General features: G+C 40.7%; 1 protein-coding gene across 1 annotated transcript in view; it reads right to left on the bottom strand.

Moving 5' to 3' along the window:
• Positions 1-17430, bottom strand: part of cntn3b (contactin 3b) — a 75971-nt gene that overhangs the window by 21937 nt on the left and 36604 nt on the right. The window contains exons 6-11 of the mRNA XM_061785421.1: positions 16140-16343; positions 12644-12746; positions 12166-12350; positions 8686-8822; positions 5692-5821; positions 163-313 (exon numbers count right to left, since the gene is read on the bottom strand). Of these exons, the coding sequence (XP_061641405.1) occupies positions 163-313; positions 5692-5821; positions 8686-8822; positions 12166-12350; positions 12644-12746; positions 16140-16343 (910 nt within the window). The remainder of the gene's footprint in view (positions 1-162; positions 314-5691; positions 5822-8685; positions 8823-12165; positions 12351-12643; positions 12747-16139; positions 16344-17430) is intronic.

Genomic DNA, 17430 nt, shown 5'->3' with positions numbered 1-17430 from the left:
GGATGCCTTGTTCTCCTATTCTCAGTCCTCATTAACTTTGCATTCTACCTCATTAGCACGTTCCTGATAACATCTGCACAAATGCCAAACATACGATTCAAACATGTCTACTCACAATGATTGTGAAATGAAATTTGCAAGAAAGCTGTGCGGTTACCTTACCTTTCATTTCTCTGCAGCATCTCATTGTCCTTTTTCCACTGGCTAATTGCTGGGGGCGAGGCTTGGGGCTTGCATTCAAGAGTGACTTCGCTACCTAAGCGAGCTTTTAGCACGGCCTTTAATGGACTTTTGGAGAAACTGGGAGGTGATGCTGAGTGTGAGGGAAGAGAGGAAAAAGTGAGTGTGTGATTAGCAAAAGAAGAAAACTTGAACCTTTACAGATCAGCCAAGTCTTATTATTTACCCGAATGAAGACAAAAGACCTTCCGGCAACCCCAACCCCTAGTTACACATAAACACTAGCAAAATACAGTGTTCCCTCGTTTATCGCGGGGGTTACGTTCCAAAAATAACCCGCAATAGGTGAAATCCGCGAAATAGGAAACTTTATTTTTTACAATTATTATACCATGCATTTTAAGGCTGTAAACCTCACAATTAACATTTTCTCACATTTCTCTCGTTTAAACATGTTCAAGGTTCAAACCTTAAGAAAAATAAGTACGTTATTATTATTATTATTGTTGTTGTTGTTGTTGTAATTATTATTATTATTGTTAATATTATTGTATAACGAAACAAAGGTCAAAACCTGTTTTAAGGCCCAAAATGTAAAAATGTTCTGACAAATAATGAAAATTTTTAGAAATAACGAATTAAATTTTAATGAACAACGTATGAGGTTGGAAACATAAGAAATTATTAATTGTGACTCGCGTGTATTTCATGCTTCCTCTGGCCGTCCCTCTTCGCCCTGACGGCGCTCCGCTGTAGCGTCCTTTTCCCGAGAGAAGAACATAGTTATAGGTAGTTGTTGCCGTTCTTTTTTCTTCTGGACGAGAAGATTCTTATAAACAGACATGCCGCCTTCGATAGTGAGCACCTTCCTTTGCCTTTTGGGTGCGACCGCAGGTGCATTTGTCGGTGCAGCACATTTCGTCGACATTGTTGGTTATGTCTGGGAGAAAACTTGCAAACAGGAGGCACTTGAGAGTCACACACGCAATCGAACACTAATTTAAATTTAGCAAGCCGAACGCATTCTGTGCTGTATTGGAGACATGGCATGGAGGAGATGGATTCAAATTGGTCTACAGTACCGTAGCCAATCAGGACGCAGAATACAATGTGGGTTTTTACACTGTAAAAAACAGCATGCAGAATTGCACTGTAAATAATACGCAAAGTTAATTAGGACACAATGTGGGTTCGAACGTATGCTGTAAAAAACAGCATGCAAAATTGCACTATGGGGTCCCTCAAGGTTCAGTTCTTGGACCACTCCTGTTCAGCCCGTATATGCTATCCTTGGGTTAAATTCTTCAGAACTTTAATCTTGACTATCATGGCTATGCAGATGACACACAGTTATATCGAGCAGTGTCTCCAGATGACTGCAGTTCAATTGAGGTGTTGTGTCAGTGTCTAAAACAGATGAATATCTGGATGAGCCAAACTTTTCTTCAATTAAACCACAACAAAACGGAGATAATTGTTTTTGGCAATAAAGAAAAGAGAATTGCTGTTAGTAAATACCTGGAGTCACTCTCTTTAAAAACCAAAGACCAAGTCCGAAACCTTGGTGTTCTCATAGATTCCGACCTGACTTTCAACAGTCATATCAAATCAATTACTAAAACTGCCTTCTACCATCTAAAGAACATATCCAGAGTGAAGGTTTGCATGTGTCAAGCAGACTGGGAGAAGCTCATCCATGCTTTTATCTCAAGTAGACATGACTATTGTAATGGTCTTCTGACTGGACTCCTTAAAAAGAACATTAAACAGCTGCAGCTCATTCAGAATGGTCCAGCTCAGGTTCTGATCAGAACAAAGAGGTCAGAGCATATTACTCCAATTCTAAAGTCTTTACACTGGCTTCCAGTCAGCTTTAGAATAGATTTTAAAGTTCTGCTACTGGTCTATAAATCACAAAACGGTTTAAGTCCTGAATACATGAATGAAATGCTAATGGAATATGAACCCAGTAGGGCTCTGAGATGGACAGACTCAGGTCAAATAGTGGAGCACAGAGTCCAAAGCAAACATGGTGAAGCAGCATTTAGCTATTATGCTGCACACAAATGGAATAAGTTTCCAACAGAAGTGACATCAGTCCAGTCTTCTTTTCCCGATGCTTTTTCGAGCATTTCCACTTTTAAATAATAGTTATTGCACTGTATGATGCTTTAATTGTAATTTTATTTTATTTTTTTCTATTTGTTTTAAATGTTTATAAGCTGTTTTTTTCCTTTGTTTTTAAATGCTTTTAATCATGCAAAGCACATTGAGTTACCTTGTGTATGAAATGCGCTGTATAAATAAATTTGCTTTGCTTTGTAAAAAAATATGCAAAGTCATGAATCCACAATAGTCGAACCGTGAAGTATTGGCCCCCTTCTGAAATTCTTATATTTTTGCATAGTTTCTCCACTTAAATGTTTAAGATCATCCAACAAATGTAAATATCAGAGAAATAAAACCCAAGTGAACCTAAAATTCTTTATTTAAATGGTGATTTTATTTATTAAGGAAAAAAACTAAATTAAAAGTTACCTGGGCCTGTGTGAAAAAGTAATTAATTTTGGCTAATCACAATTTTTTGTTAATTTTCACTGATCACACTGAAGCCTGATTACCTCCAGACCTGTTCAAACAACAAATCACTTAAACAGACAAAATATTTTAAAAAGCTGCAACATAATGACATGATCCAAAGAAATTCTAGAACAGTTGAGAAATAAAGTCATTGACATCTATCATTCTGGAAAGGGTTACAAAAGCCATTACTAAAAAAAAATGAAATAACCTGTCCTGTTCAGCTGTATGGCCATGCAGAATGGTGGATCTGTATATCTCTTGTGCAGGAACAGTTTTGCTGTGCAACATAGGAGTTTGAAATACTCCCGCTGCCTATTTATTTATTTTTTAAATATTATTGGATGTTTATTGAAAATGCAGCCAGGCATAAAAGGGTTTTAGGGGACAGATAGAGGGACAGAACAGACAAGGGGAATAGGGGTGCGAACCACGGCACAACAACAGTTAGACAGTCTAGATATTTGACCACAAGTAACATTACAAAAGTCAAATTGTTTTCTTATTTGCGGAAGGGGGGGGGGGAAACTCGGTGAGGACATGCAACAACTAACCAATAGGACAAGATGAGAGAAGAAAGAAAAGCGCAGGACAGGACAGGATGTGAGAAATGAGCAAGGCAGTGCTACTGAGTGGTGCAGTGGGACGGTTTTATAGCATCTAAACATCTTAGCATAACCTGTGTTATTATAAGTGGTCCCGGCACAAGCAATTCAGGCCTATAGCGAGTCTATGGAACTTATTAGTGAATGAACACCGTGTCACATGCATGTTAGTCAACTGGTGTACAGAGTTGCTGAGCTGGCACATTGAGGAAGTGTGGGCCCAGCCCCCCTCATCCGCAAGGAGGGGCCAAACCACTGAGCCCATCCCACGAGGGACACAGCCAGGGGGACTCCACTAACTCCCCAGGACTCAGGGCGGTCCCCCAGCCCAGCCGAAGCGCCCCGACCAGTCCCAAAGGGAGGGGCATGGGTACTGGACCATATGCTGCAGTAAAGGGGTGTTTTGTTAATCTCAAATCTCAGGATTGTGCCAGATTGGAGAGGAATGATATGGTGCTGACTGAGATTGTGTGGTTTCTAGACTTTTTCACCAAGATGATGAAGTGTCTGCAATAATCGGATTCCTAAAACAATTGTGCCATTTGAGACTTGTGCTCATAAATGGTAGGTCTGAAAGTTCTGTGCTATTGCAATCTATCTGTTCTAGTTCCAGCTAAAATTGCTATTCAACATATGTATGTGACTATTTAATGAGGTATTGTATATGGCTAGCTAAGTATTAGTGTTTGAAGTTCGGTGCGTCAAGTCCCCCTTCTGTTTTACTTTTCTGACGGATAGATAGGCTAATTCTATTTTTCAAATTTTTAGAGTAAAAATTAAAAATGGCAGAATCTAGCGTTTGGAATCACTTTAACATGGGTTTGAATGGGATTTTTTTTTTTTAAATAAATAGTTAATTTGAGGTAATGGTTTCATTTTTACCAAAGCTATATGACCTAGAAATGAGATAGGTAGGCTGTTCCAACATTTTAAGTCGTCACAAATTATTTTCCAGTAGAGGTACGTGATTTAGATTATTTAATTTTGTATGTTTTGCTGAGATAATAATGCCTAAATATTTGATATTCCCTGCCGGAAAAGGAAAGTCTGGATTTTGGTCCACAGGATTCCATGAGTTAGTTGTTATAGGGAGTATTGTTGATTTTGACCAACTGATAGCACATTCTGATAATTGCGAAAATGTCTTCTCTCTCTTTTTTTTTTTAAACCTGTCCCGTTGGCCTTGCAGAATGGTGGATCTGTATGCCTTTGTGCTGGAACAATTTTGCTGTGCAACAGGGGAGTTTGAAATACTCCCTCTGCTTATTTTTACATTTTTTAATTATTGTGATATTTATTGAAAATGCAGCCAGACAGAAAAGGGTCTTAGGGGACAGACAGAAAGACAGAGTGGACAAGGGGACTAGGGGTGAGAACCACAGCAGAACAACATTACAACAGTCATTTGTAGATGTTGAGTGTGTGGAGGGGGGGGGGGGGGGCACCCGGTGAGGACATGCAATAACTAACCAAGAGAACAAGATAAGAGAGGACAGAAAAGGGCAGGACAGAACGTGGGAAAATGAGCAAGGCAGTGCTACTGATGAGTGGTGCAGTGGAATTCTTTTTTAGTGTCTAAACACCTATATAAAATACTTTCTTTACGTTGCCGTTGCATTATGTTTGGCTCAATTTAGCTCATCAAATTCCATCCATCCATTCATCCATTTTCTGCACCGCTTATCCTCACTAGGGTCGCGGGCGTGCTGGAGCCTATCCCAGCTATCTTCGGGCGAGAGGCGGGGTACACCCTCGACTGGTCGCCAGCCAATCGCAGGGCACATTTAAACAAACAACCATACGCACTCACATTTATACCTATGGGCAATTTAGAGTCTTCAATCAACCTACCACACATGTTTTTGGGATGTGGGAGGAAACCGGAGTACCCGGAGAAAACCCACGTAGGCACGGGGAGAACATGCAAACTCCTCACAGGTGGGGCTGGGATTTGAACCCCAGTCCTCAGAACTGTGAGGCAGATGTGCTAACCAGTCGTCCACTCTGCCGCTCTCATCAAATTCCATCACATGTAAAGACAATAGAAGTACTCAGTCAGATGAAAGTCGTCAAGCTTGTAAATAAATCATTACGTAATCGATATGCATGCGCAATGTTTCTTGTAGTATCCAAATCAATATGATGAAAAGACTGAGATGAATATGAGACACTCTATTGGATTCATGTTTAGTTGGCAAGTCTATAAAATAAGTCTGCACACTGATTGCAGGGGAGAGCTGTGGATGCCTGCTGGTTTTTAGCTCAGAAGATGATCAAACACAGACAGGTAAGCAGGATAAAAGCACAACGAAGGAGGCAATCTTACCTAACACCATTAGTTGGGCAGAGGAATAAATAATTCCATGTTTGTTTTCAGCTACACACTGATACATTCCAGAATCTGACAGGTTTAATGCAGCTATGGACAGGGCCCCATTTTCGATTTGTATCCGGTCCTGTAGAGGAAAAACAAACATTGCAATGCCAGTCTTTTATGTCCGAAGGCACAAAAGCAATTACTTGTGCACCATGAGGAGAGGAAGACATCAGAAAAGGAGATATAAAAGCCAAAAGACCCTTGTGACATTCCATGTATGTTCATATTGGAACACATGAGAACATTGACACAACTGTATGTTGAAAAGTAATTTGTGCATTTTATAGGTTGAGGTTAAATTGACCGATGCCACAGACGAATGTGACATGCTTATCCTCGACTCTGCAGTGAAATGTGACAGGTTGAGGGGATTAACGATGCATTTTTAAATGAAAACGCGTGTAATTAGGTTGAGAGTAATAAAAATCTGTACCTTGTAATATTTGTATTTTTTTTTTAAACACAATAGTTTTAATGTCAATGATTCAGAGCACACACACACACACACAAAATCACATAATTTATTATGCACTATGTTTTGGGGGGGAAATGTTCAGCTTCAGTGATATAATTACAACAAGAAGCAGAAACAGCATGGTGTGAAAATAGAATATAAACGTATGCTGTAAATAAAAACTCAGTCTTGTTACGACTTATGTTAAGCAAGAGGCTTCGTAATAGAAACAAACAGTGGTTGTCCAATTTATATTTACTGCTTTATTTCAACGCAAAACAGCTGCTGCAAAAAAACAAACGAACAATGTCTGGCAGTTGCAGTCAGTCTACGCCCCCATGCCCTCCTTAACCCTCCTCCCCCATCCATTTACTCACCCAGCTATCCCAGCTAACATTGACTGCCAGACATACAATATAGTGTCTTCAATTAACCTATCATACTTGTTTTTGGACTGTGGGATGAAGTCAGAGAGCCTGATATGAAGAAATGTGTTTTTTGTTTTGAGACATTTTTATTGTTTTTGTTTTATTGTTAGGTGTTTGCGTTACGATCCTGGTATCAGAAAACCCTGGTCGAATCAGCATCCATCCATCCATCCATCCCATACTGCTTATCCTCACTAGGGTCGCGGGCGTGCTGGACCCTATTCCAGCTGACTGGACAAACTGGTCGCCAGCCAATCGTAGGGCACACATTGACAAACAACCATTCACACTCACATTCACACCTATGGGCAATTTTGATTCTTCAATTAACCTCCCATGCATATTTATGGGATGTGGGAGGAAACCATAGTATCCGGAAATAACTCCTGCGAACTCCACACAGGCGAGGCCAGACTTAAACCCGGGTCCTCAGAACTGTGAAGTAATTGTGCTCACCAGTCAACCATCGTGCCGCCCTCATCACTGCATAACAATAAAATACAGCATTACAAATTAGAAAAATAATCTTTTTCTGTGGGCCTGTATGAAACCATCATGTTTGTCACGTTGCACAAAGAGATAATTCATCAAAGAGAGCAAGCAATTCTCAACACTTAGGTCAATATTTTGTAAAAATAACAGCTCCACACTGAGACTGACCAATGTGTGTGTGTGTGTGTGTGTGTGTGCGAGCACAATTTCTGGCATATTCTAATTTTCATGCGAGCGCAAGTCATGCTCTGCATGTTTGCCAGTTTGGCAGACTGGTCTACGATGAGCTGGGTGAGGCGGAACGAGCATGTTTTCATTGACGTGCTTGGCGCAGTGTCAATTTAGTGGCAGAAAGTCGGTCTAAACTTTCGCCTGCTGAGACCAAGTCTATGTCCGGCGCAGTAGGTAGACCGCTGGTCTAACGTGAATTTAATCGGGGCACAGGCAGACAGATTCCAGACGTGTGGTGGATGTCAGACATTCATAAAAATGTTAACAGCAAGCATCAAACCCTCGGAATCATTTTAAAAAAAAATATTTATTCAAATTGTTTGAACACTGGCTGGGTCACAGCTATGGGGGTGCACACGAACGATCGGGGGTGAGGATAGATAAGTCGCTAGTGGTTATCACCAGCTAATTCTGTATTTAATAGGGGTACCCGCTCACGTTGTCTGTCGCCAAAACAGTCAAGAGCAGTGATAATGTTCCAGTCACGTACAGATCGCTGCGTCCTCTTCCGCTTAGAGATGTCTCCATGTGAGACTGTCATTGTGCCACATCTGAAGGGAATGAGCGGAGCCGCTTTGATTGGCGGCGAATGAAGTCAACTGTGTTCAGTTCCACAGCAGCGCGGAGCACCCTTTTTTTAAATATGCCAGTTTGCAAGCGTGTGCGAAATGACAAAAACCTGGTCTAACCCCCCTCCATGCAGATTTACACCACCTGACTCGCTGTATTAATGCTGGTCACAAAAATTGAGCCCTCAGAGTTATCTGAAGTCCTCAGGGCAGTTTAAAGACCTCTTTTTGGATAACATTGAGCCATTGTGCCACTCAGTTACATTAATTCAAGTTCTATTTTAACATGCAAGTAAGCAAGTCAGGTGAGATATTGTATGAGCCGCAAATCTTTCAACCAAACCACAATTTTGCATCATTTATTGAATCATTCTCCTGATTTTAACCTTCTATATATTCCCATGAGACTCCCATCCATTCTCTGAAGTGCATGTCCTCATTAGGGTATCGGGGGTGATGGAGCCAATCCCAGCTGACTTTGAGCGAAAGGCGGGGTACACCCTGAACTTGTCGCCAGCTAATCGCTGGGAACATAACAACAGACAAGAAGTTACACCCACGGACATTTTAGAGTGTTCAATTAACCTACCATGCATGTCTTTGGAATGTGGGACAAAACCAGAGTACCCGGAAAAAACCCAAATGGGAACATGCAAAACTCCACACAGGAAGGCCGGATTTGAACCCATGACCTCAAAAATGTGAGGCAGATGTGCTAACCAGTCATCCACTGTGCCGTGCCCCTGCGAGTCCCAACTAGTTATATTACCTCTGACATCATGTGCTCGCCATTCTTCAGCCAGCTGTATGATGGTTTCGGCTTTCCATTCGCCTTACACTCCCAGAACAGCTTTTGGTGGATGGACAGAACTGTGTCTGCCATTGTCTGGAACCAGTGAGGTTTAGCTTGAAATAAATGAGAGGATTACCTTTTCAAACATGTGTTTGCAGTCTCACGGCACTGGATTAGTAGTGTGGAATCAGAAATCAAAAAGCTGGAAAAGCAGAGCCTTATACATGTCGTTTTTGGCTACAAATGTGTAAGATTTGTACTGCAACAGAACATTGTAAGATATACAATTTTCAACATTCCAGTTACATTTTTATGATAGAAAATAAAGAGAACTTATTATTTTTACAGCCATCGTGGAATAACCAAAGGTGAACATTGGAATGTTTCCAGGGGGAAATATGACTCTAAAAGTTGGTAAACATGTAAGGTATTATTTCCCAAAATAGCATCCTTTTGTATTAGGTTTCCAGTCGTTACAGTAAAATGCTCTAAATTGTTGTATTTCTCAGTAGAAAAATTTATTAAAAAAAAAATATATATATATATTACAAAAGGGTAACTAACAGTCTGTATGCTCTTTAGCTCTTCTCACTTTAGTTTGCCCTCTGCATGACAGTTAGTTAGTTAGTTAGAGCTCTCAATGCCATGAGGTACACATAGGCAGTTTCTGTAATCTATAGGTTTTTACAGGAGCAGGTGATTGGCCCACTGCCCAAGCCCAGTACCTGGTATTCCTAGGTGGTCTCCCATCCAAGTACTAACCAGGACCGACCCTGCTTAGCTTCCAAGATCTGATGAGAGCGGGTACTCCCATGGTACCGCGCAGGGAGCATGACAGTGCAACACACAAAGAATCATTTATGAATGGGCCGACTGAAGGGAATGGGCCAGCTGCCATTTACAGTAAGTAGCAATTTTTTTTCCTCTTCTCCAGTTGACAGAATGATTAAATTATCGTTATGTCACCCTTATACTCCAAGCCAGACAAACCTTCCCCTTGACCGAGCACATCACATACAAGAATCAGGCTATACAGTGGAAACTCGATTTAACGGACCCGATTCAACGGATATCAGAAGTAACAGACCATCTGGACAGTCCATGTTTCCAAAAATGGTATGCAGGTGTCACTTAGCTGCTGTTGTAAAAGTCTGTTTGTTCCAGATTTGGCAGCTGTTGTTTACTGGCGCTTTGGCGCAATATAGATAGACATTGGGACATGTATATTTCGGGGTCACAGATATACAATATGACAAGATACAGCCAAGAGGACCTGCCCATGTCTCGGTAGTGGCCATGTTGAATGTGGTGACGTTCCCATCAAAGGCAATGCATTGACGTCATGGCCATGTTGAATATGGCGACATTTCCAGGCAATGGATTAATGTGGCGGCCATAGTGGCAGTAGTTCTATTGACTGTGCAGAGAGAGCACACATGGTGGCGGTGTTACCTTTAAGACCAATACGACACACAAGTCTCTGGAGTCTAGAACATAGTATTTTTGGCACAGAACAGTTTTTTTGTCAAGCCGTTCATCTATGGCATCTAATTCATGGATTTGGAAAAAAGGGAGCACATTTATTCCTTGCGGCTCATGAAAGCGACCCGCCTCAAGTTGCCACTAGTCACCACAACAACAAGGACACCAGAGTGGCAATTTTGGATACATTTTCAAACATTTTCAAGCTTTTTTATATCTATTTACAATAACTTTGTACTGTATTGGGCGTTCTAGGCCATGAAAAAAGTACAAAACAATCATTTTGTACTGTCCAGTAATATTGGTGAATATGCCCTCCCCCTCCAAAAAATGTGCTTCAATGTAACGGACAAACGGACGCCCCCCTCCCCTATTATTCCATTAAATTGTAGGTTCCACTGTATAGTACAGAAGGGGTGAGTGAGATGAGTAGTAGTTAAAATATTACAAAATCAGTGCATGCAAAGATTAATGCATATAATGTACAATATTTGGTGTTATTAGAGTTTATACTTATTCATATTATAGTCCATCCATCCATCCATTTTCCGTAACGCTTATCCTCACTAGGGTCTCGGGTATGCTGGAGCCTATCAAAGCAGACTTTGGGCGAGAGGTGAGGTACACCCTGAATTGGTCGCCAGACAATCGCAGGGCACATATAAAAAAAAATAACATTCGCACTCACATTCAAACCATGGGGAGAACATTCAAACTCCACATAGGCGAGGCAGGATTTTGAACCCCGATCCTCAGAACTGTGACGAAGATGTCCTAACCAGTCATCCACTGTTCCACTCATGTTCACTCACTCATATTATGCGATGCTGCAAAATAGGTTAGATATAATTACTGAGTAATTCAAGTAATGTATGTACCCACATACCAATCAGAGATCAAACTCCAACAGGTGACGCTCTGATGCTTGACTTGGAAACCTGAAGTACTGATTCAGATTGGCACTACATATTCATGTGAATCTGGCCTATGACCTTGGAATCGAATTTTCAAACACTGCTGAAAATAGATCGACTGGGTAAAAACTTTGACCAACAACATACAGTACATCAATCTCAGTGGTGTTAAAAAGTTGATGGCAATTTAGTATAGTACCATGCAGATTGTTCATTTAAATACTGGTCATTTCCTAAAAGTGCATGAATATTTTTAGGTATAAGAAAAAAATCTTAGTTTTTATTAGAATGTCATTTTGTTGTAAATCAGTCAATATACAGTAAATCTAAACAATCTGTTGTCTGAAGTATATTGTTATTCTTGTTAATCCAACACAAAAGGTTTGCTCAGAACAATATTGCTAGAAAGCCCCACATACAGTATCTGTCACCCGGAAGTACATTAGTCCCATTCTCTGCTTGCATTGCGCCACAGCGCCAGTAAACAACAGCAGCCAATTCTGGAACTAACAGGTTTTGTCAACAGCAATTTAAGTGAAATGGAAATTTTGACTTTGGGGGTCTTTAAAACACAAATATCTATACTTATATACTGTAGATGGATGGATGGATGGATGGATGTATTTCCCATTTTAATGCTGGTGCACCATTACATGAAAAAAAATACACAAAACCCCAGCATCTTCCTGAGAGACAGACATGTCGCGGAAAACCTAGACTGACAATTTCTCGCCCCTAATCACAGTCAGTCTGAACTTTTTGTCCAGTCTCATTTCCTTCTGTGGAAGATAGGAGGACATTTCCTTTTCATGAAACCACTGTGGATTGGACTGTGGAAGAGATGGTCTTAACGATTGACTCAGGAATATTGTTGTGATTAAGTTATACTGTTTAACGTAAAGCTCAACCATGATGCACTCAAATGCACTGTAGACAATTCTTAAGTGTTTGTGAGTAAACGTAGCTTAAATTCCACATCCTTCTTGTAAGACTTGGCAGAATGCAGTATGATCTGTTGGTGAATTAAGTGTATAATGTAAGAAGCAGCATGTTTACTGACCATGGAATGAAATACGACCTCGTGCAGCATTTTTGCCCCGTCGATTTTCTGCAATACACTCATACGTTCCTGCATCTTCCTGCTGGAAATTTGGTATCTCCAGAACAGCATTTGAGTTTTTCATTTTTACTTTACTTGGGAAAGGGACTCCACTTGTTCTCCTCCAGCTTATTTCTGGGACAGGGCTGCAAAAGAAAAGAAAATGTTCCTATAATGACAACTGTTAGGTACTGTGATCAAAATGTGTACTGTATGCATTCTTTGTACAGTATAGCTCATCAAACTAATTTAACAGAAAGGTACTTTTTTGCTTACTGTACAAGATCATATCAGGTTTCAAAAGCTCGAAAAAGGACTTAAATGGCTTGATGAGTATGAAAATGAACAATGTGATGCCTTAGCAAGCTTAAATCATCTTGAGTAAGGCTAATCCATGCATGGATGATCTTATCTCAGAGCCACAATGATGCTGACTTACTTTCCTAGAGCGAAGCATTCCAGTTTCACAAGTGATTCATTTGCAGCTGGAATCGAGTCAGGGAAATGAACTTCTATTTTAGGTTCATATTCTCCCATTACTCCTACAAAAGGGAGACAATTTGTACATCAATAATGAACTGTAGCCATGGCATACACACTGGATCAAAGAGAGAGCAGCCACACTTGGGGGCCACAAATAAAGAAAATCGTTGTGCTTGCTGAGTAAAAGTGACCACTGTAAGGGCTGCTAAAGAAAATGGTGGCTTAAGAAAAACTTAGGGAAAGTATTAAGAAAAATACATGCTTAGTAAAGATTTATCCCCTGTGATAACATGATTTATGACTTTATTTATATTCTTCTCACTAGAACAGCACAGAAACTTGGTTGAAGTTAGCAAGCTAACGATGGCTACACCCCGAAAATGTGTCTTCACTGGATGCCTGAATTTACTGAACAGCTCGGTGACGTTATTTAAGCACCCAAAAATGAGGAGGGAAAAAAAGCGATGGATTGACTTTTTGAAGACGCGCGCAGATGGAGAGCTGAACATCAACACCTCTACCTGGCTCTGCAGTGCGCATTTTACGACGGATAGTTTTGTAAACTTTCACCAGAGACAACATGGCTTTGTGGGTAACTTGATACTAGTGAATGGGGCAGGGCCAACTTTCTAACTCCCTGGGTTTCCTCCTACCGTGCCGCTGTCGTCAGGTGCCATGTTCCGCTACGTCACCAACAACGAGGGCAAGTTGACTTGTGTGCTTATTTTTATGATTATAATTAACAATAACCATTGAATTTTGAAGCTGAGCCTCCTAATGTGATTTTACAATGTGATTTAAGCTATCACCCCCTCAGGATGTTTGATTCCTTTTGGCGCATCCATTCGACACGTCCACAGGGTTTGAGAGCTGACAGGTGGCCCTTATTATTCAAGTTTTTGAAGCCTGATTTTATTTTATGAATTATGCTCCACCTCTTGGCAAGATCATCCTTTAAAAAAAAAGAGAGACCTCAGTCTCAATGTGTGTGTGTGGTTTTTTTTTTGTTTCTTAGCTACTGTACAGTTTAGCGAGTATATGCATAATGAAACATTCCTCTCTGAGGCTGAATTTCCTCTGCCCCAGAGACAAAGTGTGGTTAAAGTTTATAAACTTGTGAAAAAAATAAGGTGTTAACCATATTTTTGGGTGACTGTATGCCAGAGACACATGCCTCCCATCCCTTTTTCTTGAGGTCCACATTTGTTTCCAATGGAAACATTTTTAGAGTTTTCTGGGAATTGCATCGCCACGGTTACACAAAATGTTTCAAACCTTAAATAGAACAGGAAACGAGATGCATCTTTTGACATGTCATTTGACAGGGTGCCTTCAACGCTGTGGGCTGTATTAGGGGAATTAAAACTGGAAAAATAATAAAGAATAATATACAACAGTTAGTTCTGACCAAGCAATTTGATTGGACAAGAATCTTTCAATGAGTGCCTTTTAATTTAAAATATATAACATTACTGTGGGCTGTTAAAAACCTAGCATCACAAAGACGGACATATTTCCAGAAATAAAATTTAATTTCAACAATGAATGTTTTAAGATGACAAGGCAAAGAGGCAGGCATTGTCACTGCTTCAGTGTACAAACAGGAGCAGACACTCGGCCAACATGCTAACATGGCTAATGAGTGCACAATGCACACTGGTTGTGTCAATTAGTTACATTTTGCATTTTCAAACAACCTTGTGTAACTTTTGCTCATTGTGGAGCACCCACAAAATGATGTAATAAATTGTTCGTGTCTATGACCGAATCAAAGCCATCATTGATTATTACTGTTAAAAAAAATAAAATAAATACATACCATATTTTCACGACCATAAGGCGCACTTAAAAGTCGTACATTTTCTCCAAAATGGACGGGGTGCCTTATAATGCGGCGCGCCTTATGTGTGCACCGAGTTCCAAAATCTATAAATGTTGTTGTTTGATGAGCACTCCGCTTGACTGTCTGGGAGCATTTCCTGCCGACACGCTGCTTATATAGAGGAAAGGCGGACGTGACATAGGACAGCATGCAGACGTAAAGGGGGAAGGGTGCGCGTGAAGGAGGATGCTAAAGGCATGCCCCCGGTAGGTATATAGCGCCGGTCAAGCCAACCTCCACTCGTAAAGTAGCAATCAAGCCAGCCGCCCCTAATTTTGTTCATACTAGGCATTACGGTAATAAGTCGCCAACTCGCAGCGAAAGCCACCTTCAAGATAAAAGCTTTCCAATAGTACGGACGTCAATGCTCTTCAGTTAAGGAATGCAAACAGCAAGGTTAATTTGAATCTTGAGATGCATTAAACAATGTAGTTTATTAGTTTTCGGAGACTTTTATTTTGAAATACAATATCAGATCTTCATCAAACCTCTTTTAGTGGAGTCCTTGGTGGTCTATCACACAGATCTGGACTTGTCTTGCGATACCAATGGGATTATGTTGGGGTGGCTTTGGCTCAGTAGGTAGAACAGGTTCGAATCCCTGCTACGACTGTCCGCATGTCGAAGTGTCCTTGGGCAAGACACTGAACCCTAATTTTCTCCCAGTGGGCCTGGTAGCGCCTCGCATGGCAGCAGTCGTCCATTGGTATATCAATGTGTGTGAATGTGAGGCTTTGTAAAGCGCTTTGGGCACTGTGATGATGTAGATAAAGTGCTATATAAGTGCAGTCCATTTACCATTTATTTCTCCTAAAATATCTAATAAACTACATTTGTTAATGTATCTCAAGATTCAAATTAACTTTGCTTGTTGCATTCCTTAACCGAAGAGCACTGATGTCCGTATAATTGGGAAGGTTTTATTTTGAAGGTGGCTTTCGCCGCGAGTTGACGACCTATTACCGTAATGCCTAGTATGAACAAAATTAGGGGCGGCTGGCTTGACTGCTACTTTATGAGTGGAGGCTACCTTGACCGCAGTGGAAAACGGCACCTTCGAAGAGACAAGCTTATGAAGCACAGTTTAAACTTCAAGCTATCAGTTACGCGGAGGAACATGGAAAACGGAAAGCAGGAAAGCAGGAAAACGAACTTCCTCAAGTCAAGAAATAAAAAAAGAAAAACAAAACGCGTAAGCAATGCGAGATGGCCCGAGTTGGAAGACCAACGCGAGCAATGGATTAATAAACTCCAACTGCTGGACATTGATGCGAGCGGCGTGGGCGCAATGGATGATAGATGGCGAACACAGCTTTACTAAGACTAGGAAGCAGCGGCGGGCGAGTTACGCCACAATTTGGGAATGGATTGTGGATGGGTGGGCTATCGTCTGCTTGCACTATTCGAACGTTCGTATCATTTCTGAGGAGCGGAACGCCTTTTAATACGGTGCGCCCTATGTTCGTGAAAATACGGTACTTGCTGTTGTTTGTCATTGCCCGATGAACACTGTATTGGACCTGGTAAACTGTTTTACAACAAATTACTGAAGCTCTATTATTAGATTTACCATCACTTCTGAGAACCAGTGGGGTTGGGGAGCTTAACACCCTCTCCTTTGTGATGGTGTTGTTAACCACACAAGTGTAGTTGCCCACATCCGAGGGTTCTACTTTGGCTATATACAGACTTCCAGTCTCCTGTGAGATGAACCGATGATTGTCTTGTTGGACAAAGTGGGGATATTGATTGAAGATCCATGCAAAAGTCAGTTCTGGAAAAAAAAGTAAAATCCTTAAATTGCATGGCGCATTGACTTTTTTCTGCATGGTACATGTCATTCCAGCTCCCAATATGGAAGGCCAAACCCAAATGTATATTGCCTATTCACTGTGGAGTGTGTATGATGGATGGTGATTGCTGCAGTATAAGTCACTAAGAATGTAACACAGTAAACAAAGCACAACAATGGACGACAACCAACATTTAATGTTCTTTCTTTTACCATGTTTACTAGAAGAGAAACAGCTTTCCCATGGTAAAACAAAAGTGATTATTCTGTCAGTCAAATAATGTGTCAACTTTTTATGCTTCATAATTGTACTAAGTGATTTTTATCCCAAAGGACAGGTGCTGAGAAGTGTTGCAGTACAAATCACATTTTCGTTGAAGAAAATAGATACCAAAATGACACTTAACAAATGTAATATGTAATCTTTGCTGAAGGATAGGCATCTTAAGGAAAGGGAGCAAATACAAAATGGATCGTCATTCATTAAGAGGCATTCCTATGATATGTGAGCTCTGAGGCAAAGGTCACTAAGGGATTTTGCTCATGGGTGGCATGGATGCAGACAGATAAATCCATAAATAGATGGTGTGCTGTAGAGAACTCATAATTGTCATGCTTGTTCACAAGCAGCGGTTCAATCAAAATAGAAGAAATATCTGCCATGTTGAATAGTAAATACACAATTTTAAGAGAAACTTACTCAACAGATTTAGAATGGTGAAGAGTTATGCTGTCCAGTCTACCATTTCTGAGGTGCGAGAGTATGAGTCATAACTGGTATTGAATGACTGTCAATCATCTGATGCAATCTCAAGGAGCAAAGCTAAGGCTATGGAGGGAAGTAAATGTTCCCACCTGGTTGCAGTGATGTAGACACAATGTTCCTTGGAATTTGGCAAGCAGAAGTAACATAGTTCATAGTTCTGCTGCGTACATTGGTTTTGGATAAAAGTGGAATTAATTTAGGAAAAGAATACGCCGGAAGCGAACGCCTGCGTTTACTTCCGGTTTAACTTGACGTACATCAGAAAGTTACAATCAACCTATCTTTGACACAAAAGGGGCACCA

Source organism: Phyllopteryx taeniolatus, chromosome 9, assembly GCF_024500385.1.
Source record: "Phyllopteryx taeniolatus isolate TA_2022b chromosome 9, UOR_Ptae_1.2, whole genome shotgun sequence".
In the NCBI taxonomy this organism is placed as follows: Eukaryota; Metazoa; Chordata; class Actinopteri; order Syngnathiformes; family Syngnathidae; genus Phyllopteryx; species Phyllopteryx taeniolatus.
Note: the sequence above shows the minus strand (reverse complement) of the source record. Positions and strands in the feature narration are given on the sequence as shown.